The sequence below is a fragment of the Phoxinus phoxinus genome (assembly GCF_949152265.1).
Source record: "Phoxinus phoxinus genome assembly, chromosome: 19".
Taxonomy (NCBI): Eukaryota; Metazoa; Chordata; class Actinopteri; order Cypriniformes; family Leuciscidae; genus Phoxinus; species Phoxinus phoxinus.
In genome coordinates, this window is record NC_136894.1 from 24374743 (window position 1) to 24401076 (window position 26334).

At 39.8% G+C, this 26334-nt stretch overlaps 1 protein-coding gene across 2 annotated transcripts in view; it reads right to left on the bottom strand.

Moving 5' to 3' along the window:
• Window positions 1-26120, bottom strand: part of fam131ba (family with sequence similarity 131 member Ba) — a 28483-nt gene extending 2363 nt beyond the window's left edge. The window contains exons 1-7 of one of the 2 annotated variants that reach the window (XM_079590088.1): window positions 25966-26120; window positions 13895-13932; window positions 7574-7676; window positions 6227-6445; window positions 4217-4357; window positions 1935-2227; window positions 47-304 (exon numbers count right to left, since the gene is read on the bottom strand). In XM_079590088.1, the coding sequence (XP_079446214.1) occupies window positions 47-304; window positions 1935-2227; window positions 4217-4357; window positions 6227-6445; window positions 7574-7676; window positions 13895-13932; window positions 25966-25993 (1080 nt within the window). In that variant the 5' untranslated portion in view covers window positions 25994-26120. The remainder of the gene's footprint in view (window positions 1-46; window positions 305-1934; window positions 2228-4216; window positions 4358-6226; window positions 6446-7573; window positions 7677-13894; window positions 13933-25965) is intronic. The other variant, XM_079590089.1, reaches the window with a different exon arrangement.
• Window positions 26121-26334: the final 214 nt, after the last annotated feature.

Below are 26334 nucleotides of genomic sequence, written 5' to 3' on the forward strand. Positions count from 1 at the left end.
GATGTTAACATAAAGTGGTGAAGGATGTAGAAGTAAAATATCCTACCTTGACTTCCTCCTCCTCTTGCTGCTCCGGGATGCATTCGGCCTCCATGACAGATTCCTCGCCGTACACTTCCCCCATGCCCATGTCAGCCGTGGACAAGCCCATGTGTCCCATCAACTCCACCTGATGGGGCTCCACCTGAGCCGCCGCCCACAGGTCAGCTAGTCTCGGGTGAGTGGGCAGGCCCAAACTGTGAATAGTGCTGTTGGGCGTGGCTTGTAAGGAGTGTGAGGCGCTGTGCAGTCGATGTTCCAATGACTTCAAGAGAAAGCATTAGAAAAAGAAGAAAGGTAAGGAGTGATAATTGGAAAAACAAACATCGATTTGACGCTAAATTAAATCTTTCGAAAATCAAAAGTGCATAGTGAACCTCTTTTATGAGGGAGTGAACTACAATCCATTTTACAATCCATTACAATCCCAGGGAGCATTGCAGAATATGTAAAACTATTTATTTAAATTGGTTTATTATAATTATTAAAACAACATTTTCTAAGTTTATTTAATGATGAGTTTCGGGAACTTTTGAATGTTTTTGAAAGAAGTCTCTTTTGTTCACCAAGGCTGCATTTATTTGATCAAACACAAAGTAAAACAGTAAAAATTTAGAAATATTATTACGATTTAAAATAGCTGTTTAATATTTACATATATTTTAAAATGCAGCCATTATTCCAGTCTTCAGTCAGTGTCTCATGATCCTTCAAAACTGATTATAATATGCTGATTTTATTCTAATTATGCTTTCATTTTTTTTATCAATGTTTAAAACAGTAATGGTGATTAATATTTCAGGATTTTCATGAATAGAGTATTTATAAGATCAGCATTTATTTGAAATGGACTACAATGGACTTATTGTGTACATACATGTTTTTACATTGTACTTATATTTTGAAAATACCTGCATGTATTTACAGCTGTAGTTAATGTATGTAACTAATTACTTTTGTAATTACACTGTTGATCCTGCCCTTACACCTTAACCCAACCCTAAACCTACCCATGATACCACACCTGTCCCTAACCTTACCCGTATCACACCTCAATAGCAGCACAAGTGTTTTACGATACATCATGAACACTATAAGTACATTGTACTTGTTTTTTTTATGTAAGTACATAGTAAAGCCACTTAATATAAAGTTGGACCATGTAAATGTTTTGTTTGTCAATTTGTTTGTTTTGTTAATTCATCCTCGTTGATTAAATCATTTCTTTGAAAAATAATCTTGCTGACCTCAAACTTTTGAACGGTAGGCTAGTATTCTGCAAACTTCAAGCTAACTAAAGAAGCTAAATGACAAATGTTTAATTTGACTATTTGCAACTTGTTGCAACTGTTTAATAATATTGATATATGTGCCATAAAGTAGTTTTAATTAGATTAATTGTCACATTTACATATAACAACATTATAATCAGGAACTGAAAAGACTATCCATTAAAAGTCAATAGAATGCCATATGCTCCATATTCCAGAGAGTAAGAGACTCCAGATTCATCACATTTTACATAACATAAAATCGCAACATAAAGCAAGACATGACACTTGCACTCCATCACCCTTTTCAGTCATGTTCACTGCTGTTCTCAATACAGCGAGACCACGTTCAGCTCCATCCCGTAGACCAGGGGTTTTCAATCCTGGTCCTGGGATCCAAAACTCTGCGTATTTTGTATCTCTTTAATCTGACAATGGAGCTCTTTCCTAATGAGCTGATCTGAATCAGGTGTGTTTAATAAAGGAGACATACAAAATGTACAGAACGGTTGGTCCCCAGGACCAGGATTTAAAACACCCGGCTACAAGAGGTCAAGTTGTAGTACTAAACACAACTCTAGTGTTTCTCTGAGCATGTTAACGTGACAGCGTGTGCTTTCTGACCTGTTGGTACTGCATGAGCTGCTGCTGCTGGTACTGCTGATACTGTTGGAACTGCTGTAGGTTGTTCTGCTGCTGCAACGTCAACTGCTGCTGTGTCAGATAGTGGCTGGAGCCGTCAAAACCCTCGCCCGAAGCCCCGCCCCCCATGATGTAAGAGCCGGCAGCGGGAGAGGCCATGCCTGAGGGCTCGTTGCTGATTGGCTCCCACGCATCAGAGGAGGAGAGACAGTAAAGGCCTTGGGAGACGTAAGTGTGAGGCCACACGTCTGCAGCGGAATGATGCAGCGGCTGGTCTGAAGGACAGACGTGAAAATGAAGGAGAGACAGACGAAAGGTCGTTAGGTGAAGTGGAGAATTCAAGTGCAGATGGAAACAAAGTGGTTTCTGGGAGAATTTTTTTTTATGTTCTAATGTCCTAAACCTTTTTTTGAATAAGGACAACATAACTACGTCACCATATAATGAAGGGCTACTCTTTAAAGAGTCCGTGTAATTAGAGAGAGAGAGAGAGAGAGAGAGAGATTTTTGCCTTACTTTTTTCTCACCTGGGCTTGGCTTGCTTGTTTGTTTTTAAATAACAAAGAACACAAAAAAAATCTATTTTTGCCTAATGTAAAGGCCCTTTCACACCAAAAGTAAAAAGAATAAGCCTCAGGCTAAAGGAAATGCAAATTCAGGCCTGTAAAGACGCAGCTCAAACTATCCTGCAGCTGTGCTGCCATTATGGATTTTAGAGGAACAACACAGGAGAAGAAAGTTCAACACTCTTACTTCAGAATAATAGCAGAATAATATTAAAAACAAAAAATTTAAACAATGGTTGAATTGGATCATCGAAGGTCAGGAAGAAAGGCAATGTTTAATAAAGTGCGATAAATACATAAAATATTAACACATTTAATCATTGCAGGTTTGCTTAATATTCTAAAAGTCTATACATTCGTGCCTCCGCCATTGACGCTCGCCGTGAGAAATGAGAAACGCTCCCAGTATCGGGGAGAAACTGGTGAAGTGATACAAATTGTGAAACGGTTTTCGTGTGATAGTAGAATATCGCATGGCAGGAAAACGCTCTCAGCCTATTAATTTAGAGAACCAACTAAATGAGACCTCTTTCCGGATCTTTATTATTCAATTATTATAAAAGTAGTAGTAGTTTTAACTGAAGCAAATTACAGTTGTCCTGTAAAATAAATAAATAAATTAAAAAATAAATATTTTTACAATACAAATGACCAATATTTATTTCTAAAATTACTTTAAAAAATTCAGTCGCTTTGGCTTTTAACATTTTAAATCCTTAAACTTTTATTTTGGTGACATATTGGTGAAATTATGTAGAAATGTTGGAGATTATAAATGTGAACTAAGCCCAAAATGCACATTAAATTGATGAGAAGCAGCATTTACTGTGTGTGAACCGAGTCACACTGACATCCCACACCATTTAATTAAATCTTTATTTTGATAATTGCACTGAGCTATATTGCCATTTCTATTTTATTTTTTATTAATTCTTTTTTTTATATTCGATTTAATTAATTATTAACTTCTCATCAACTCACAAACTCCCTGCAGTTCCCAAACGAACCCCCATTTGAATAAGCCTTTTCTAATACCATTTCAAAAACTATAACAATCATGATTCATCGTTACAAAACTCCGCTACATTAAATCCTCATTATTTTGACATAATCAGGCTGACGAGATCATTTTTGTTTGGTGTTACACTGCAACCTGGCTTCTTATAGCTCTGACAGCTGAACCTCAGGAAAGCCGCTGCTCCGCGATTCTCCCCCATTGCCTTTGGGCCTGCAGCTATCAGGCATCTCTGACACATTTCCGCACACTAAATAAAGTGGTGGCAATGCGCTCTAGACCTGTCAAACGGACTCCAAGGCACATCAGTCAAGGCTAGGTAAACAATATTAATAAAATCTGCAGAAAAATCTAAGAGCTAACATCAGTGAAACAAATAGGTTTAGTTATGAGTCTCCTGTCCAAAAGGAGTCTAACCAGTTCTTACTGCAAGAGCAAGAGCGGTTGAATATTCACAAGGTTTTAAACTGACAGTGAAATAATGGTGCAAGCATGAGCTTAAGAAGTGTGTGCTCGTAATATCTGAGCCGTAGCTTAAACGATTGTTCTATTCATCTGAAGTCAAGCAAAAAGGACAAATCATTGATGTAGCATAACAGAAAACATGCCTTATTAAAACGATGTCTGCATTCTGTTCTGGCACAAGGTGGTAATTCTGGATGAAAGCTGTTTGTGGCCTTTACCTCTGCTAGTGATGCTCTCCTGGTTAACCTCACTGAGGTGAGCCACGCTGCCCTGGTTGGAGTCCACACAGAAACTGTCTCCATCCATAGAGGTCCAGGCTAAGAGTGTGGCCTCAGAGATGGCAAACTGCTGCAAAATGCCTGCAAAAAGATAAACATTTTAAATATTTACATATTCATAGCGGTTTTGTGGGGCGGCTCGGTGGGTAGCACTGTCGCCTCACAGCAAGAAGGTCCCTGGCTCGAGTCCCAGCTGAGCCAGAAGTCCTTTCTGTGTGGAGTTTGCATGTTCTCTCTGTGTCTGCGTGGGTTTCCCCCACAATCCTAAAACATGCGGTATAGGTGAAAAGGAGACGCTAAAATTGTCCGTAGGGGGTGAATGTGTGTGAGTCCCAACTCCCAAGTCATGTAATGGGGAAAGACCTGGAGACCTATCCCGGAAAAATAACTGCCACGAAAATTCATGTATGGCGTGAGATGGCCATAAAATCACCAAAAGTCGGGTATGACTGGAATGGTCAATGAGAGACCATGGATGCATTAAAGGGATAGTTCACTTTAAAATTAAAATTCTGTCATCATTTACTCACCCTCAAGTTGTTTCAAACCTGTATTAATTTATTTCTTCTGCTGAACACAAAGAAAGATATTTTGAAGAATGTCAGTAACCAGACAGTAGTCTGTACCCATTGACTTCCATAGTAGGAAAAAAAAATACTATGGAAGTCAATGGGTACAGACTACTGTTTGGTTACTGACATTCTTCAAAATATCTTTCTTTGTGTTCAACAGAAGAAATAAATTAATACAGGTTTGAAACAACTTGAGGGTGAGTAAATGATGACAGAATTTTAATTTTAAAGTGAACTATCCCTTTAAATTGATTAAAAGTGAAAGTAAAGAAAAATATCTGTCAAGGTTATATTAGTTTATTTAGTTTCATTATCTTGTCCTGTTTACTTCACGTGCTGTCCCTGTTTTACCTTAGTTCTAGTTTACTGTTGGTCTCTATGGTTACTGATTAGTTTTCACCTGTTCCTTGTTTACGTTAATGATCCTCTCTGTGTATTTGAGCCCTTACTTTACTCGGTTCTGGGTCTTTTGTTAATATTTATGGTTTTGTAATATTATTATTTTTATGTTCTCTTTGGTGTTTTCTAAGATTCAACTTGATCGTTGATTTAATATACATGGCCACCGTGACAATATCATAGTTTCCACGAAAACATTTTGGCAGAACAACTGTTTTCAATATTGATTATTGATAGTTTGTTAGCACCAAATCAACATATTAGAATGATTTCTGAAGGATCGTGTGACACTGAAGACTGGAGGAGAAATGATGCTGAAAATTCAGCTTGTCAAAATATATTAAAATAAAAAAGCTATTTTAAATTGTAATAATATTTCACAATATTACAGTTTTCACTGTATTGCTGATCATATAAACAGCCTCGGTGAGCAGACGAGACTTCGTTTTAAAGGCGTTTCAAATCGTAAATGTTCCAAAAAAAAAAAAACTTTATTAGATTTTCTGAAAATTCTTTTTTAGTCAAATATACATTATTACAATTTAATATAAAATGATATTGCACCGATTTTAGTCCCTGTAAACTATTTATTTACATCAAATACATCTTTAAAGTGTCCATGATTTTGTGCTAATAATACAAAGACAATTGGAAGTAATTTACTGCAAAAAGAAGCAAAACTGCATGAGATTGAATACTAGTACATTTGTCCAATTCTCACTATTAAGCTTATTAGAATGCATAGGATATTGACTGTTTATTCGTACTTATTCTGCATGACCATATTCTACATCCCTATACACAATACCTAAACTTAAATACTAACTATTAATAAGCAGTAATTAGGAGTTTGAGTCAATAGTTAATAGTTAGTTATTAGTATTGTACCCTACTCTAAAGTGTGACCGATTTTGTATGTGATTTTAATGAGCAATTTGCACTTTTCAGTCATCTCAACATCTTGAGTCAAACATCTCACCCGCTGCCATTCGTGCCTCTTTTTCTCCGTCACTCAAGTCACTGTAGGCGTCATTTTCAAGCCGTCTCTCCCTCTCGCGGTTCAGGTTGGAGCGGCCCGCTCCTCCTTCCGGCCCTGCAGATGGTACACCCCAGCTCTGCCACTCAATCATATGGGCCACGCGACCCTGGGCCATGGCAGTGGGCTTGGTCACTTTGTCCTTCATTGATCTGGAAACCCCTGAAGAGAGAAAAACACAAATCAGCATCTGCACAGACTCTACATGGAGCTGCAGAGAGGGGCGAAATGAAGCCGGCCAGGCAGTGCATTATGGGATATGTGTCTTTTGATTAATCACCTAGACTATAGTAAACTAGTGCAAGGCACTGTGCATGATAACAACTGAATGAGTGATTATGAATGAGCTACAGCCTGTTGATTTGATCGATCACGAGGCGTGAGAGAAATGCGATTGCTTGACCATCTCTAGAAATACATTATTCACAAAACTAATGAATTACATGAGATTCATAAGCTTTTATGCATGTATGAATAATTAGAGACAAAAGAGAAACGTCTAAAGATTTCCTTTAAACAAAATGGCTCATTAACATGCAAATTTCTCATCTGAACGAGACGCATCAGTTTAAAACATAAGCCTCTGAATGCAAAAGAGAGCTTAAAAACAAGGTAGTCTGAGGGGTAAACTCGTTGACGGTTGTGTGATTTTTCTCGAGGCTGCTGACAATGATAAAAACCCCATCTGTTGAAGTGACTGCCTCTCTTTAAATACTTTGATAAATCACCTCCATTTGTTCCCGGGGAAAAACAATCTAATGGTATCACTTGAGCACTTCACCCCATTTTCAAGCATTTAAGAAAAACAAGAGAAATACAAAAGATACAGGACATGAAACCAAGAGATATTCAGATACCTACGTTTCCAGAAACCTGTTGTGACAATGAGCAGTATCTATAAAAAGACAACACCACAACACACTACTGTCCAACAATTTACTTCACAAAAGAGCACTACACCTCACATAACCACACAACACACTACAATACACAGCCGACGTCACACCGAAAGACTACGTTTCCCAGCAGCAAGCTTGTGGAGATGAATAGTGCACTTACGTCAGGAGTTTTTTTTTTTTTTTAATTGTGAACTCTTGTTGGATTTGACTGGGGATTTCATCAATGGCTAAAGAGGCCATTGACATGCACTAATTAATGGAGGAGGCAGGTGGTGAAACTGGAAAGGGTGGAGGGGGGGACCCACAGGGGCAGCCATGTTGACTCCAATCGCCATCTCCTCCTCTGGAGCCAACATGGGGTCGGTTACCAGCTACCGAGACAGACACACACCTGACACACCTGTCAGAGAGGACTTAGCCAGAGCTCCAATCCCATAGGCGTTGGAGTTCCGCTTCAGACGGGGCAAAATGGAGGTGGTGTCCTCCACGGACAGCTGGCGAAAGAAAGAAAGAAAGAAAGAAAGAAAGAAAGAAAGAAAGAAAGAAAGAAAGAAAGAAAGAAAGAAAGAAAGAAAGAAAGAAAGAAAGAAAGAAAGAAAGAAAGAAAGAAAGAAAGAAAGAAAGAAAGAAAGAAAGAAAGAAAGAAAGAAAGAAAGAAAGAAAGAAAGAAAGAAAGAAAGAAAGAAAGAAAGAAAGAAAGAAAGAAAGAAAGAAAGAAAGAAAGAAAGAAAGAAAGAAAGAAAGAAAGAAAGAAAGAAAGAAAGAAAGAAAGAAAGAAAGAAAGAAAGAATAAAATTAGAAAAGCAGCAAAAGTTCGGGAAGTGGGAGTAAAAATCGATTAAAGCAATAAGCCACGAAAATCACTGTAACACAGGCCCTCATTTGGCTTATTACTTTCATTATACACCGGCAATGGCAATGATAAAGGACACCAAGACCAAGGCTCAATAAATAATTACATTTATTCATCGTAATTCATAATAAACAATCCTCCTGTCAAGTAAAATAGTTAATTAGCTTAACTGTGAACTGTTTACGGTTGGTGGCAGCAACTTAAACTAAAAGCACATAAAAGGGTTAGTTCACCAAAAAAGGAACATTTTGTCATCATTTGCTCACCCTCGGGTCACTATTTTTAATACAATGAAATTCAATGAGAATTGGAGCTGTGAAACTTCAAAATGACAAGAAATTAACCATAAGCTCGCTCCATACAAGTTTTCTGAAACTTCAGAAGCAATTCAATAACTTTGGAAACAGACTAAAATTTAAAGTCAGCAAGAAACAGAAGATGTAGTCTTGTCTACCTTATTGTGATGTATATATCAAGTACAACGGCTTCTCGAACAAGAGAAAATGTAGGGTGGGACTTGATTTTGTTTATCAGGAATTGATTGGATGGTTGTGGTTTGTTATAGGTCGATCTCATGTGATTGACAGGTTGTCCTGCCCTCGCACCAGAAAACATGTCATCAGAGAAGAGAGAGATGTCACTGCAAGAGGGAAGGGAAGTCATTTTGATTGTTGATATTATTATTTTTTACCATGCCATGACTTAACCATTACCAAACTCACTGAGAATCTTCACATTTGCCCTATTTCTCCTTTATTTGAAAAATAATGATGTTCAGTTCATGAGCAAACCCTTCTATTGAGTCTTTATGTATAATTTTATTCAGTTCACAATGGTTAACAACGTAAATTCAGTTCATACAAAACCATCATGTGGCTTCAGTAGCCTAAACATGAAATTTAGTCCACACACATCGTAAGTCACAGTGAGTCATACACAGCGCCTTTAAGATACTAAAGTTGGCAAACTCTAGTTGGCATTCGCTGTAATTGCTTGAGTAAAAAGTACATGATGCAAAATTGTTCCTTTTGTGTTCCATGGAAGAAAAAAAGTAATACAGATCTGTAATTAAACATTTTTAATTTGCTGCATGAATTAGGCCTAAAACCTAGAATCAAGATAGCATTCTTGAACTTCCATTGTCAACGGGTTTTATTCTACAACATAAAATAATTTGAGGTAATCAGTTACATCAAATTTTTTAAGTTAAGAAATTTAACGTTTAAGGAGAAATTGCCGATCTTTATTTTGTAATCATACATTTTAAGTGCTCTTAATTTGAAATATTTGAGTAAGCTTATTCACACACAACTTAAAATGATCATGTAATCTCAACTTAAATATATTTAGTAGTGGAAACTTGGCTAGCTTTAACCATCTAATTAAAAACATGTTATCTTGCTAACTGTTGACACAATGCTTTGATAGTGCAATGTGCATAGCACTCAATGAATGAGTACAGCTATTTAAAACATTTATCATACACTGTTCTCAAACCAAGCTCATGCTCCACTCGTCACCATGATGGTAGAATTATTCATGACCACATTTCTACCGTCAAAAACAGTAAAGCAAGTACAATTTGATTTGACACTTCCTGATTTATCTCTAAAGGTGGCATTAACTGTCCTTTTTTCATTTTAGAATGAGAGCAGATGTCACTAACTCCATGTGAACCACATTGTGTTATCATCTCTCACATCCAGTGCCACCTACAATTCACACAACAGGCCGAATCTCAGATAACATGACGTGGCCTATCGAAGACAGCTGGCGGACAGCTCAAAACCCCAGAGAAACCTGCCAGCGACGAAACTGTGGAGTCACAGCAGATATTTAAGATTGGCACTTTTTGATTTATATTAATACAAACCTTTTAGCGCAACATTAGCATCGTACCTGTTCGTTCAATATTATTTGGTCTTTAATAACGTTTAGCACAAAAACGTGATTTATACATTGTCCTTTTTTTTCTGAAACGGTTTAGTTGGATGTTCGTCTAACATTTTTTGAATGTTATTGTTTGTTTCAGAATGTTTAGAGAACATTCAAAAGTAACATCCCCATAATGTTTGCAAAATGATCAAATCCAATGTTCCCTTAAAGTTCATACTACACTTTTTAAAAGTTTATATTTTTAGTTATTTCAGAGAATATTCAGAAAGGAAAATTGTATTGTATGGGAATGTTATTAAAATGTTTCTACAACATTTTTGTTAGCTGGGTAGAGAGTAGAATGATATACGTATATTGTTATATTTATTTAAATAATTTTTTTTTTAAAAACATGAGACATTTAAGTAGTATTAAACGCAAAAGGGTCAATATCAAACTTACATTGATTCCTTCCCAGGAAAACTCGCCATGTCCTTGCTAGAAGAAATTAATTGAAGAATAGATGGGAAAGATACAGTAAAAGAGAAGAAAAGGCATGCTTTCAGTTAGCAGGAAACGGCAGAAGGCTGAACATCAAGCCAAGTACAGAACACTAGATCTGGAAGAACAACAGATAAACAGAAAGCAGGAGAAGGAGGCGAGATGCTGTTCATCTGTTACGAACTGTTGTGCAGACCAAGATATATCTTTGTGTGAACCCTTGTTGCGATATACAAGGTGTAAAATATTAATGAATGAAGTACCATCTACTGTATCTGCCTTAGATATTGTTGATATCTGTCCTCTTTACATGAGGACAACAGGAGGAGATGGAGGCGACTTTGATGAGTAGCACTGGAGTAAGTAATCCTAGACAACCCAAACATACAGCGAGCGATCGATCGCATTTACACCGCACCCAGTGCAGCGAGACAAACACCGGTGCCAGTACGAACAGCAGTAGCCGCTCATTGTTCATTAAGAGAGAAATCAATATGAAAGGTCAAATGGAGGTCAGTGTCAGAAAGGCATTGGCGTGCCGTGGGGCAAATGTCTGCCCCTTGGTAACTCTGAACAAACTACCGGCACGGTTCGGCTGTTCAGGGGTCGATCGATTTGTTTCCCACCATCTTAGTCTTTATGGGCGCTTCTGTGACATAAACTGTGGAGCTGGCTCCTAAAAATACATTTTTGAGGCTGGCTTGCAATTACGGCAGCCACCTACAATTTTTCTGTGGGGGGGCGGATACAGCTAAATGAGAATGAACATCAGTAAATTAGTTTTCTTTTCCGCTGCAGTGATAAAGTAATTAATGTTTTGCCTCACATTTTAAGGGGACGCCTTTTAAAGGCCTTTCAGATGGGATTTGATTTCAAAACAGCATTTAGGTCACAATCATTAACCTGTGATGTGGACATCACAGAAAGCACATGCTCTGGATGTGTCTCGAAACCTGGTTTGGTTCTAGAACCTTTTTAGGGGGGCTTCAGCGCCCACCGTCGTGGTCTCAGACCCCCTTAAACTATAATCACCTATTAAGTTGTCATAACGTATTGATCATATAATTTTTCTTACAGTGTAGTTGATAGTAATACACTGTAAAAAAAAAGATTAGTTGACTCAACTTAACTAAGTCAAGTCATCTTGTTGCTTTGACTTTGAGTTAATTTGAGTCAACTTATAGTGTCAAGTTTATTACACTTCAAAACACGAATTGATGCATAAACTTGACACTATAAGTTTACTCAAATTAACTCAGTCAAAGCAACAAGATGACTTGACTTAGTTAAGTTGAGTCAACTAATTTTTTTTTACAGTGTACTTGTCAATAATAGTGATATGATGACAATTTTCTGTTAGTCAAACAGTAGCCTATACGTGTACGGATTTGAACTATGAGGCAGAAAGACTGGAATCATTCAATCATTTATAATGTGTTTCGCTTTAAAACATGAATTCTGTCATATTCTGCGATTGCTTCTGAAATACAGACTGAACGGAACGTCAAAATATCCCACCGCTATATGGCCAGATGATACACAAACTACGCTTCTTGGCTGGATAAAGCAAACCAGCGTCTCGCCAGTAAAGTTTTGATGGATGAGGATTGCAATCAAGGCACAGACAATGGCGGTAAGGTACAGGAGTCGTACACGTGACTGAGTCCGTTGTATTGATGAGCAAACAACCCATGTGTGCGCTCTCGATGCACTGATCACACATTGTATTTATGCACACAGACACATTTCAGTAAATTCAAGTTGTTTCCACACACATTCAGGATAATATTTAGATTTCTGTGTATGTTGCTGTGTTTAGTAATTCTGAATGGATCTGTGTACTGTAGCCCTAGTCAGGTATAGGCGGTGGTTTCGGGTTGTTTTTTATGTTGTTTTTTTTGCCATTTCCGATGTGGTCCTGTTCGGTATCGCAACCTTACTTGTCTAAAATGCAAACAAGCTCTTTGCTGTTGCACTGTACACATATATACACTGTGAATTCAATGTTGTTGTTTTTTCATGGGTGTGCATACATTTTTGAATTATATGGACTTCTTATATAATTAGTTTGGTGTCTTTTTCCAAGTTTCCACTTGTCTCCAAGTGTCCTTTTTTGTAAAGACACCTACATTTACCTTTTTTAAAAAGCTTGCAGAACATACAGTTTTGTGAGAATCACCCTTCAATCTGATGATGTACTTGGATGTAGCAAATGATGACAAAATGGACACCCAAAAAGCTGTCAAAGAGGTCTAAATCCTTAATGAAAGTGCATTAGGCAGCGAAACAAGAAATAGTTACAGTATCAGATGAGGGTCAAAATCAATCAGGAGGATTGTAAATAATAAAACCACTATAAGCTTGGTACTTTGCTGCTTACTTTTTCAATGTGAGGATAAACACAAGTTTTTGATTCAAACGGGTTTAAAAACACAAATAAAGTCTGTGAAATCTAAACTAATTCCATCTAGGGCCTTCTAATTAACCCTATAATGATTTATTTTAGTGAAGTTTTAGGTTTTACATAGACATTTTTTATTTTATTATTATTATTTATACAACCAGCAAGTGGCTTATTGAATTAAGAGATAGGCCTAATGAATGATTTATTGTGGTAAGGTTTGCTAAGTTTGAGGGTGCTTTGAGCTAGCATTAAGCTATATAGCCTTGCTACTTGGCAACTAGCAGCTGATTCTTGAGAGTTTTTCATTGCTATAGCAACATTTTATTACTTTTTTTTCTTTTATTATTATTATTATTCTTAGGCTATTTTGGCAACCGGCAATCACCTTTTTGAGTGCAGCTCTCTAACACGAACATATACATGCACAGCACAGACACTGTTTCAATTCGCTCCAGCTACAGTGAGATGACACCACCTCTTGGCTCAGCTTCCAATCTCTGCATTGAGATATAAAACGTGTCATTTTGGTTTGGATGATACCAGAATCCAAAACAGTAGATTTTGAGCCAAATTCATCTGTGGATGAGTAGAGCAACAAGCCAGGAGTTGCTGCCCTTGGGTAGGACGTGAACACGGACGGCAAATAGAGAAGACGGATTAGGCTACGTCTTCCCAGGGGACAAAGCCGTTATACGGCAATAGTGTACGGCAATGGCCGGGCTCTGGGGTCTGGCTCCCGTGGCCTTGGTGAGAAATGTTATATAGTGGCTTTTCAAATACACATAATAGCCTACCATCATGCTTTCTCTGACTTTCAGCACTAGGGGGTGTCAAGACATGCGTTTGGCACACAGGGGGTCCTTGCGTTAGCTAAAGACTTCATTAAAGTGCCATGAGGCACAAATGTCAACACTTGGTAGGTATAATAGCTTTGGACAGAAATGCAGACTTCGCACAAGTATCATCTTGGCAAAGGATGTCATTTAGATGTGATCCTTAAAGCTTAAGCTCACAACATGGGACAGAGGTTTGGTGCCCAAGCAAAACTTAAATATGCAAAGTGCTGTAGTTTTACTTACCTGCTCCCCATCTTTCCGAACGGGAACTGCATCCACCGCTGCAGAGAGAGAGAGAGAGAGAGAGAGGGAGAGAGAGGAAGAGAGGGAGAGAGAGATAAGGGAATAGGCATGTGGCTTATGCAACCTTTACCGAATAAGCTAAGTCAAACTGACAGCTCCTCTCTACATTTTCTGCTGACATTCACACAAAGACCTAAAATTAGATTAATTATCCATCCAAAACCGCCAGCACTCTGTGAGGAAAGAGATTTGTAGCATCATGTTTCTATATCGCATCGTGCCTATACAATGATAAAAATATTAGTGATTGCTCTGCGTGATGCAATTATGCAAATGGGTTTGTGTTTCACGAATAGGCTGAAGAGATACTGAATTTAAGATTAACCCTTAAACAAGCACTTATTTCATTTTATATTCTAGCTTCCTCAAAATTTTCACTTCAGCATAATTTCGATTATGAAATATGTTGACGATGTGTGTTTACAATGACTCATTCAAACTGACAAACAAGTAATGACATGTAACCCAGTTTCCACTAACATTTTGAATGATGTGCCTAAAAACAATCAACCTGTAACATTAGAGATTGCATAAACACATAAAATTGTAGCAAAATGACTGTTTTTAAGGCAAATCAATAAATGGAGCCTCGCCATTCAGTGACGAATCTCAATACAGTGCACAGTTAAGGCCAACCAGCAATGAAACAATCAAACACATACATGTTAGTGATCATGCGCACTGACTGGTATGCTTATTTAAATAGATTTTTTTTGTGTTTCAACTGGTTTTGAGAATGGCCCACTTGCTGCTTGTGCTCTCATCTTTAGTGAGAGTAAGGATATGTTTGTGAAGAGAGATAAATGGCTGTACAAGAGAAGTTGTGTGGAAGCCCTTAAAGAGATGGTTTGGTTATGTATGCTAATTGCTAATTGCTAACTAAAGTGACATGCTCCCTCATTTACAATAATCCAGATTCATCAATTCATTGTAGAATGGGGGTAAAACCTGGTGCATGCTGTGGAATATTGTTGCTTGTCAGATTGTATGATATGAGCAGAAAAAGAGTTTGCGTAAAGCAGTATTCACGTTGTGCCTGTCGCTGCCATAATAATGCCTCGTTTCAAAATTTGACATGACTTTTGTTTTTTTGTATGCTTCTTTTTAAAACAGTATCCAGCATTTCAGAAATAAAAGTCTATTTTTAAAATGCATGCATGCTGAACATGTCCCACTAAAAGATCCAAGACTGGTGATTTTTCCATACAACAAAATAAATCTTTTCCGATACCAAAAAGTGTCAGACAGCAAAATTGTGGCCAAAATTGTGTTGTGAATCTTGCAGAAATTCTGTGAGAACCTTCACTGTGCACATGTACAAAATTATAATGAATGAGACCCTGCCTAGCTGCAGTTCACATGCTCTCTCACTCCCCCGTCTGTCTCTATTCAATTTAGTTCTATTTAATTCAGCTCAATATCAGAGAAATTGAGTTGAGCATTGGCTTGATTCATTGAACTCATTTACAACAGTCCTAAACCGTTGACGCAATAGAATAACAATATTGTGATGGGGTTAATCACATCAAAACAGAATGTACCAGTCCTTGTTCTATCTGCATCTGATTTTATTTTTACCCACTCCAGACTGATCTCAAAATGCATTAATCGCATCCTGTGCATGTGTGTGAGCGTGTGTCTTTTAATTGCTGGTCTCTCTCTGTGTGTAAGTACAGCAGAGCCTTTGGGCCTCAGGGCCATTTCCTCAATCAACCTAACCCACTCTGGAGAGAAGGATAGAGCCATGCAGAGCAGTGCAGCTCTGGAGGAGACCAATGAACCAGAGTGAAGAGTAAACAGAGAAAGACAGATAAAGTGAGTTAAGGTAAAGCAGATCTACTCATAATCAATTAGAAAAGAGACAGTCAGAACTAACATGCCAGAAGAACACTAACAATGATGAGAGCAATGACAGACAGACAGACAGACATAGACAGCCAGGATGGACGGATGGAATTATTGATGGATAGATAGATAGATAGATAGATAGATAGATAGATAGATAGATAGATAGATAGATAGATAGATAGATAGATAGATAGATAGATAGATAGATAGATAGATAGATAGATAGATAGATAGATAGATAGATAGATAGATAGATAGATAGATAGATAGAAAGACAGACAGACAGACAGGCAGACAGGATGGACAGATGAAATTATTGATTGATGTATGTATGGATGTATGTATGGATGTATGTATGGATGGATGGATGGATGGATGGATGGATGGATGGATGGATGGATGGATGGATGGATGGATGGATGGACGGACGGACGGACAGACAGACAGACAGTCAGTCAGTCAGTCAGGATGGACAGATGAAATTATTTATGGATGGATGGATGGATGGATAGACAGACAGGATGGACAGATGAAATGATTTATTATTGACAGACAGACATGGATGGACGGACAGACAGACAGACAGACAGACAGACAGACAGACAGACAGACAGACAGACAGACAGACAGACAGACAGGGACGGATGGACGGACGGACGGACGGACGGACGGACGGACGGACGGACGGACGGATGGATGGATGGATGGATGGATGGATGGATGGATGGATGGATGGATGGATGGATCCCTGCACATCCCAGCTGTCAGGACCCATAACTTTCTAACTGTCTGTTCCACCATGATGTTGTTACGGACAAAACACTTCCACTCATGCAGGAAAACACATTGAGAAAATCCCAAGAGACATGAAGGATAAGCCATCACATCCAAGGTCGCTAAGCGCCACATGGCCGCTGCACTGTTTACCCTGCCCATCCACATTTATGTCTGAATCTGACACTGGGCATTATGAGGGCCCGAGCTTCAGGGGAAAGGAAAGAGAGAGCGAGAGAGACGGATAAAGAAGCAGTCAGACGAGATAAACAAATATCCATGTGACGAGGATAAAAGCTAACGTCAATAGACATTGAACGATGAGGAACAGGAAGGAATATTCCTAGACACCCAGCATAAGCCTGGCGGTCTCACGGAGAGAAGCAGCAGAAGATCTGCATTGCCAAGAACCAGATGGAGGAACAACTGGACCATGGACAATCTGGCTTGACAGATCTCAGCGCCTAGAGAACATCTTTCAGATTTTATTCTGCAGCAAAAAAGGTGGTGAAGAAGTAGGAGAGAGGGAAGAAAAAGGGACAAATAATGGAATGCAAGCTGGAACTCTGACACACGGTGACGCTCACAGTGACTCTGATTAGGAGCGAAGTCCAAGAGGCTGACTCACCTCCAGTACTGAGCCAAAAACACTCGGAGAGGGGGGAGGGAAAGGAAAGACAGAGACAAAGAGGATGAGAGGAAGACCAAGACACTGAATGAAGGGAGGAACACTGTGCAATACGGTATAACAAAGGAAAACAGAGGACAAAAGGGTTTAGGCGTAAAGAGATTAAAATGACACGGAGTTAGAAGACTCAGGGTTAGCCTAACCCAGACTCAGAAAGAGAACCGAGTCACAGAGAGAGAGTGAGCACAAACTTACAGACCATCACAATACTGACCATCAGGGTGAAGAAGGGAGGACAGTGAGGTGCACAACGGGTGTTTACGCTTTACGATTAGGTTTGTGTCTACGCAAAATGGATATTAATCAATTGTTCCCAGGCTATGTAGATGCTAACACAGAGCAGTGAACTTTTCTGTTGAATGCTCTCTTCGGCTCAAATGAAAATTGGTGTTACTTATCCATCTTTAAACCACTTTGTGAGGTGGTCTGACTTAGTGACGTCTCAAATGTCTTGAAGGGCATTTCAATCTTTTCATGATCACGTGCAAATACCTCTAAAGTGCAAAAGACTGAACATGGGTGAACAAACAGGGACAGAAAGGGATAGATGAGGAGAATGAGACATAGAAACCTACGAAATTAAGTGAACACGTCACTTTACAATCAGTTACAACGAAATGACCAGCAGCAATTACTGTTTAGATGAGTCAGCTATAGTTAGGTAGGACAAAGTCTGGTTTGAGAATAAAATGATATGAAAAATCAAACTTTTGTGCTATCACCCGTTACATATGCAAAGCTGCATAATGAATTTGAGCAATTAAAAATCCAAAACAAATATCAGCATACTATCCTATATAGGCTATATGTATATATATATATATATATATATATATATATATATATATATATATATATATATATATACCGCAATAAAATTGATATATGCTGATTTGCTGCTCAAGAAACATTTCTGATTATTATCAATGTTGAGTTTTTTCAGGATTCTTTAAATTGAATAGTTACTGTTATATATTTAACATGAATATGCTCTAAATATATTACAGTCTACTGATAGTCATAGTAACAAAGGCGTTGCCCTTCTATTTACTACCACATTTTTTGTGATTTATCTGTATGTTGTGATGCCAGTTGGGCATTTCTAACTTAAGTTACTTTCTACTTTCAGTAACAAATGAAGTTAAAAGAGAAAGAACGAGATAATATTTTATTCCATTTCATTCACTCACCTCTAAAGGATCGGTTTAAGAAGTGACCGGCTTCAACCTAATATTAATGGAAATCTTTAAAAGAAACAACTGCTTCTACTGTCTCACATTTAATTGGAAGGTACAGACAGGTGAAACTGGATGTCAGTGGCTTAAAATAAGGAAAGTCTAGGGGCACCATTAGAAAAAAGTGTCCCGAGGATAGACAGCACTTTAGAATACTGTTCCATCATTAATGAATAACTACAGGAACAAATTAGTATATGCAATATTAACATTCTAGTAAATGCTAACAAGAAACTCTGATTGACTTAGTAGGTATTAGCACTTAGTTGAATGTGGTAGTTCACTATTAGCTATCAATAACAATTTTTTCATACCTCCCAGCGGACTAAGTAGCCTACTATATACATGTTTATTACAAGTAATGTGAATAATGCACAATATAGGTTATAATTAATTCTAAATTGAAGATCATAATCAATTATGAATCAATTACTAATTATTTGGATCAGTATTCTAAAGTGAAAAGCATGATAACTCCCTAGTAATCACTGAAGTCATTGTAAGCTTTTGGAGTTTTTGAAAGGTTTTGGATAGTAATTGTTTGTTTCTGATGGATTTGGTAACACTTGAGTCATTACTAGTGGGTTACTATGATTTTCACTTTAGAATTATGTTCCCAATACTTAGTAATTCCTTTATAAGAAAGTAAATAACACTTGAGTCATTACTAGTGTGTTACCATCAGCGTTAGGTTTAAATAATGACTTAAGTCATTAATTACTGTAATTTATTTACTTTTCCATTGAAAAAGTAAAGTAAGGGATTACTCTTCATTTTTTCTGTAAGTTAATTATGGTTACTTCTGCTGTTATTGGATTAAATACTGTATACTATAACAATTATATATAAAACAATAGTGGATTTAACATCAAAATTGAATGTTTAATGATGTATGCATAAAATGTATGCTTTTAATTTAACCTTCTCCCTTTAAATACTATGGTCAGTTCACAAAAAAATTATGCAATTTTATATTATTTATTTGAAAGAATTTAAAGAGCAGTTTAATGTCTATCCTTGTAACTGGTTGAGGTTGATATGGGGATTTAGATAGTAAATAGTAATAAGTAATGCATTACTTTTTAGAGAGAGTAATTAGTACAGTAACTGTTATGGGTAGTTGACAGGAATAATCGAGGACAACTTCATTCAAAAATACTCAGTAAAACTCAGGGAAACAGATTTCTAAACACCTCAACATTGACAAGACAGGACAAGGATTGCAAGAACACAGGGCGTATAAAGACAAATTAGGGCACGAATAAGCTAATTAATTGGACGACTGTTTTAATGAATCAAACAGAAACAGACTAGGAAAACTAGGTCAATCGGCACGGCACACAGGTAAAAACAGGACCGGACCGAAAACACAATGAAACAAAGTAGACACAGAGAATTCATGTTACAGTATCCAAAGGAAAGGGAAGTGGAACAGAAGAAGACAAAAACAGTCCAGGGCAAACAAAACATTCCATGAGGGAGTGGAGGGTGAGAGGTGCCAGGGGGGGGCAGGGGCAGGAGGAGCCAAAGTCCAGCGTCCAGAGTCCAGCCAGGATGATATCCCAGGGCGGACTCGAGGGAGGGAGGAGCCATGGTAGAGATGGAGATGGAGACCCAGGCGGAGCTGAAAGGATGAAGAGCCCCTGTGACATTACTGGCAGGTGAAGGAAGGAGCGACGTCTGACAAGACCGAGTCGGTGAGACAAGGGAGCCCGGTGGAGCTGTCAGGACGATGGTTTCTGGTGGAGCCAAGAGAGGGAGGAGCCGATAGGTATACTGGCCGCGTGGAGTGATGGATTCTTAGGCTGGAAGTGGAGCCAGGGGAACCTCCTTACCAGGCAGAGCTGGAGGACTGAAGCTCCGAGGCAGTTCCTCACAAAAAGGAGTTGGAGATGCAGAGGGGCTGAAGGGAACCAGCGGAGGTGGGGCTGAGGAACTGGCTGATTTGGGAAGAGGAGGTGGGAGAGGGAGGCTGGGAGGGATCACAGGGAGTACAGGCGACATGGGGTTAGGCAGAACCAGTGGGGAAACAGGGGATACAGGACTGGGTGGAAGCAGCGGAGAAAGAGGGGATACAGGACTGGGTGGAAGCTGCGGAGAAAGAGGGGATACAGGACTGGGTGGAAGCAGCAAAGAAAGAGGGGATACAGGACTTGGTGGAACCAGCGGAGAAAGAGGGGATACAGGACTGGGTGGAAGCAGCGGAGTAAGAGGGGATACAGGACTGGGTGGAAGCAGCGGAGAAAGAGGGGATACAGGACTGGGTGGAAGCAGCAAAGAAAGAGGGGATACAGGACTGGGTGGAAGCAGCGGAGAAAGAGGGGATACAGGACTGGGTGGAAGCAGCGGAGAAAGATGGGATACAGGACTTGGTGGAACCAGCGGAGTAAGAGGGGATACAGGACTGGGTGGAAGCAGCGGAGTAAGAGGGGATACAGGACTGGGTGGAAGCAGCGGAGTAAGAGGGGATACAGGACTGGGTGGAAGCAGCAAAGTAAGAGGGGATACAGGACTGGGTGGAAGCAGCGGAGAAAGAGGGGATACAGGACTGGGTGGAAGCAGCGGAGTAAGAGGGGATACAGGACTGGGTGGAAGCAGCGAAGAAAGATGGGATACAGGACTGGGTGGAAGCAGCAAAGAAAGAGGGGATACAGGACTTGGTGGAACCAGCGGAGAAAGAGGGGATACAGGACTGGGTGGAAGCAGCAAAGAAAGAGGGGATACAGGACTGGGTGGAAGCAGCAAAGAAAGAGGGGATTCAGGACTGGGTGGAAGCAGCGGAGTAAGAGGGGATACAGGACTGGGTGGAAGCAGCGGAGAAAGAGGGGATACAGGACTGGGTGGAAGCAGCGGAGAAAGATGGGATACAGGACTTGGTGGAACCAGCGGAGTAAGAGGGGATACAGGACTGGGTGGAAGCAGCGGAGTAAGAGGGGATACAGGACTGGGTGGAAGCAGCGGAGAAAGAGGGGATACAGGACTGGGTGGAAGCAGCGGAGAAAGAGGGGATACAGGACTGGGTGGAAGCAGCGGAGTAAGAGGGGATACAGGACTGGGTGGAAGCAGCGGAGAAAGATGGGATACAGGACTGGGTGGAAGCAGCAAAGAAAGAGGGGATACAGGACTTGGTGGAACCAGCGGAGAAAGAGGGGATACAGGACTGGGTGGAAGCAGCAAAGAAAGAGGGGATACAGGACTGGGTGGAAGCAGCAAAGAAAGAGGGGATTCAGGACTGGGTGGAAGCAGCGGAGAAAGAGGGGATACAGGACTGGGTGGAAGCAGCAAAGAAAGAGGGGATACAGGACTGGGTGGAAGCAGTGGATAAAGAGGAGATTCAGGACTGGGTGGAAACAGCGGAGAAACAGGAGACTCGGGGCTTTGGTGAGACCAGCAGGGGTGGAAGAAACAGGGGATTTACCTTCTCAAACAACTCCAAATTCCTTTTAGAGTCCAAATATTTAGAGGCCATATAATTCGCATCCACAGTGGCAGGGTTGTGTGTGGGGCTTCCCTCCATGCCCTCGGACTCCACAAGCACTCTCTCAGTGACGCGCGGTGTTTCCGGCTCACACACAGACTCTCCGTGAGGTTCAGGTTCACATGGCAGGCCGATCACAGTCTATGGTGGGCTCTCACCAATGTCCCGTGCAGATAATAATCCAGGAGTCTTTAAAAGTCTTTAATTCAAATATACTAAAAAAAACTCAGAAACAGATTTCACAACACCTCAACATTAACAAAACAGGACAAAGACTGCAAGAACACAGGGAGTATGCTGGAATGCTGGAACAAATGAGGGGACTAATAAGCTAATTAATTGGACAAGTGTAATGAATCAAACAGACTCAAGACTAGAAAACTAGGCCAACTGAGAGGACACACGGGTAAAACAGGACAGAACCAAAAACACAAGGAAACAAGAGCATACATGTAAAACAATACATGTATGCTTGAGCATACATGAGCATACATGTTACAATAACACTGTTGAAGATGTAATTAGTAGCTAGGTATTAATTACATATAACACTGGTTACCATGATGTTCACTTTACTGTTCCAAATGACTAGAAGGATGTAGAAACACTTGAGTCATATCTTCATATCATATCACACCTTACAAAAGCTTACAATGACTTCAGTCATTATAGGTTATACTAGGAGTTATCATGCTTTTCACTTTAGAAAACTGTTCCAAATAATTTCTCATTACTATTTTGTTCCTGTGTAATTATTCATTAATGACGGAACAGTATTCTGAAGTGTTACCAAAGTGATAAGAGGTATAAATTCACCATAAGACATTTAAGAACTTCCTGTGCCTACCTCAATCACCCTCTCTCTACCTCTCTCTCTCTCTCTCTCTCTCTCTCTCTCTCTCTCTCTCTCTCTCTCTATCTCTCTCTCTCTCTCTCTCTCTCTCTCTCTCTGTGATTCCTCCTAAACCTTTCAATCATACTGAGCCAGTCACCTTGGACCGTGTCTGTCAACACACAGGCTGGATCATGCAATCACATGCAAACAGCACACACACACACAGAAGTATAAGATTGAGTGTGCGTGAAAGAGACAGAGAGAGACCATCTGTATGTCCGCTTGTCTGACCCTCTTTCAGAGCTTGAAATGAAATCAATACAAAGAGGTATCCCTGAGTAACGCAATAGCTCAGAACAGAACAAACACGAACAGAGAGCGACCCAGTGCAAACATCGACATTAGTGCCAAGAGCTGAGCCATCCACCTGATGCCCTCCTAAACACACCCACACAATGTTTCTCACCCACAGTCCTGTGACAAACAAATTTGTGACATTTTACCGATCTAGCTATATGTACATTTATTAATTTAGCAGATGCTTTTATCCAAAGCGACCATGACAAACACAAGCATAAAAGAGTCAACAATATAAGATGTGTCACAAATTTCAGTAGTAGGCTAAACCAGAACACTACAAAGTCAGTAGATAGGGAGAGAAAAAAAAGAGAGATTTTTATTAATTTTTTTTACAGAATTATTACAGAAGTGTGTGATTTCACTTTCAAGCTTGCCAACACACACTTCTCAACTTATTGCCTTTTATACCCAACCCTGGCCCTGAGACACCTATTTAGGACGGAACTACTTGAGTCAGATCATTCATCATTCGGCTACAACAACAATACTTTTACACTGCTCTGGAATACTTTTATATAAAAAAATAAAAAATAAAAAATGTTGTATAGTAACGGCAACTGACCGCCAACTGTATATTTGATGGCATATGTAAGCAATAAGGTACGAGAGGCTGTGCGGTATCGCGAATAAGTCATGGCTGAAGGGCGTTGTTAGGCATGACCATAGACTGTAAAAAAAGACGCGATGCCTTGAGTAAGTTACCTTATTGCTTTTATAAAACGGTTAACGTTAGCACACAATACAAATATTATAGGCAAAAAATATGTATCAGTGCAACTTTCATGAAGTAAAATCACTAAAAGCCTTCCTTCCGCTTGAAAAAATAGTCCCTGACCGTGAACAGTAACAGAAGTTACATTATATAGACTTGAATTGTGTATATAAAAGATTATCCCTTATCTGTCATAAACATTTTTAAATGTATAGCCTACTATCTTAATCCAGGATAATATGTTAATGCTTAATGCTGACCCTCACTGCTCAACTACATAAGCGTATAATTACAGCAAATTCCCAGTGAATATGTTTGACAGCCTATCTAACATAACTTTAATGAGGAAAGCCTGTGAAGTGTTATTTCATGCTTGTTTAACGAAAGGTGCAAGAGGACATTTCTAGTTTAATACTTTGATTAGTAAATTGCAATTGCCCTTTACAGTCTGTCACCAGACTCGGGTATTTCAGAAGTGCCCTTTAAAGGCTGTGCTTGATTCATTACACAATATTGTGAGAGGAACAATAGCTGTGTAAGTGCTTCTATACAGAACTCCAATTAAAAAATCCAAACCTGATATCAAAAAGTTTGCAAGTAATATATGCAATGTATTTTACTGTTAGCCCTGAATCTCTAAAGGATTTGTGATGATCAATGTAGACTAAGAATGTTTCTATTTCTGGCTGTAGCAACAATTTGCTTTGTGAGCTCATAAAGTGAAGAATAACAAAAAAATCGATAACAGGGCCTTGGTTGAGCCATTAAAAGTGTCAGTGCAACATGTCGACAGCACATAAATTACGTGAAAAGTGTTTGTCTCGCTCAAAATAAGGGGGTGAACAACCACAGGCCCATATCAGGCACTTGACCCATATTATTTAGCATGCATCTCGTTCTCTCTCCTTTCCTTTTCGGTCACTGTAAAGTAGACACTATTTATAGCCAAACACACTAAATATGCCATCCACGCTCCTCCCCAGAGCACATAACAGATAGCCAGCTAAATTCAGTGCCACAACTTGAAGATGCAAGAATTTTTAGTCTAAAAAATAAGCATTTCTATAAGAGGTGATTAAATTTAGCTCTCTCAGGAGGATGTAAATACAGGCTTCCCTAATTATCCAATATGTCCCGCTCTGACACTTTCTGCTATAGCTTTTTATGTGAAAGAAACCTAGACTCTGTGTTCCTGTGACATCACAGCTCAATGACAATCAAAGGTCAAATACAGCGGCATTTCTTTTTGTATTACTCCATCAGCTGCCTGTGTTTGTTTTGATACGCCTCGTCTTAATGGGCGTCCAACACTATAAAACACGTTTAAGAGGAACAATTCTGTGTCCTCTCTCTGTTTGCCTGCCTGCAGTCTCACGGTAACAAGAGAATATTAATCGCACCAAAACACCTGCAATTTGTCATCGACGGCTGCGTTAAAGCGTACCCGTTTGGCGGGAACAGGTGCCCACCGGTGTCATTGACTTTGCAGAATTTGACCTACATGTGAGGCGCATCAGCTCCACGTCACACCTGAGCGCTTTTCACTCGTGAGCGCGTGGACCCTGCACCTCTGATCCTGAAAAACACCCTCTTCAGTTAACCTCTTCGGGCAACGCACGAGCGTACGCGCTCAAACCTGTGAACTGCTGCTATTTTCAGACAAACAGGTCCTGACGTGACCTTAGCACGGTGTCAAATGTGGCGAGTCTTTGAGACAGTACGCTCTGGATATGCTTCGAATGCAACCATTCGCTCCAAAAATTCCACTTCAGATCTTTAAAACCGCCGGGTGAACAGCACCTACCGCATGCAGACGGACACATACGGATGTCAATTCCAGACGCACTAACGGCTCTCAAAAGCAGACAGCTCAATCCCGGCTTCCCACGAGCGGCGTGCCGAATCCCTGTCAGAGCCTGGAGGACAAATGGCCTTTAACCAAAAGGTTTCCATAGAAACACACACGTTTTCCCCGAGAGGGGGGATGCTTGCGAGCCGAGCGTTGCCTATCGCTCCTCTACCCCTGGCTGGTCCCCTTTCAACCTGGAAAAGAAAGGCTACCAAAACGGATAGGCTCTTACTGATGGTGCGGGATCCGATACAGCCCATGGTGTCTCAGCGAGGGCCGGTTTGTGAACGAGGAACGAGAGCCACCCTCTCAGCAGACATTCTCTCCTTCTCTCTCTCACTCCTCTTCTTCTTCTCCACGTCTCTGACTCTCCCCTCCTGTCTCTGTAAGGCTGTATGCGAGAGCGAGTGTATGTGTGTGTGTGTGTGTGTGTGTGTGCCTCCAACACGCTCTCGCCGTCATCCACCCTCCCTCCCTCCTTGGCTCACTGCAACCCCCTCAATACTCTCTGGTGAGACGAGATATCAGAGTTAGTCAGTCACTAAGTCAGTGTGTCTGTGAAACAGGAGAGATTGCTGTGAAATCTCTCGTCGGCCACTTA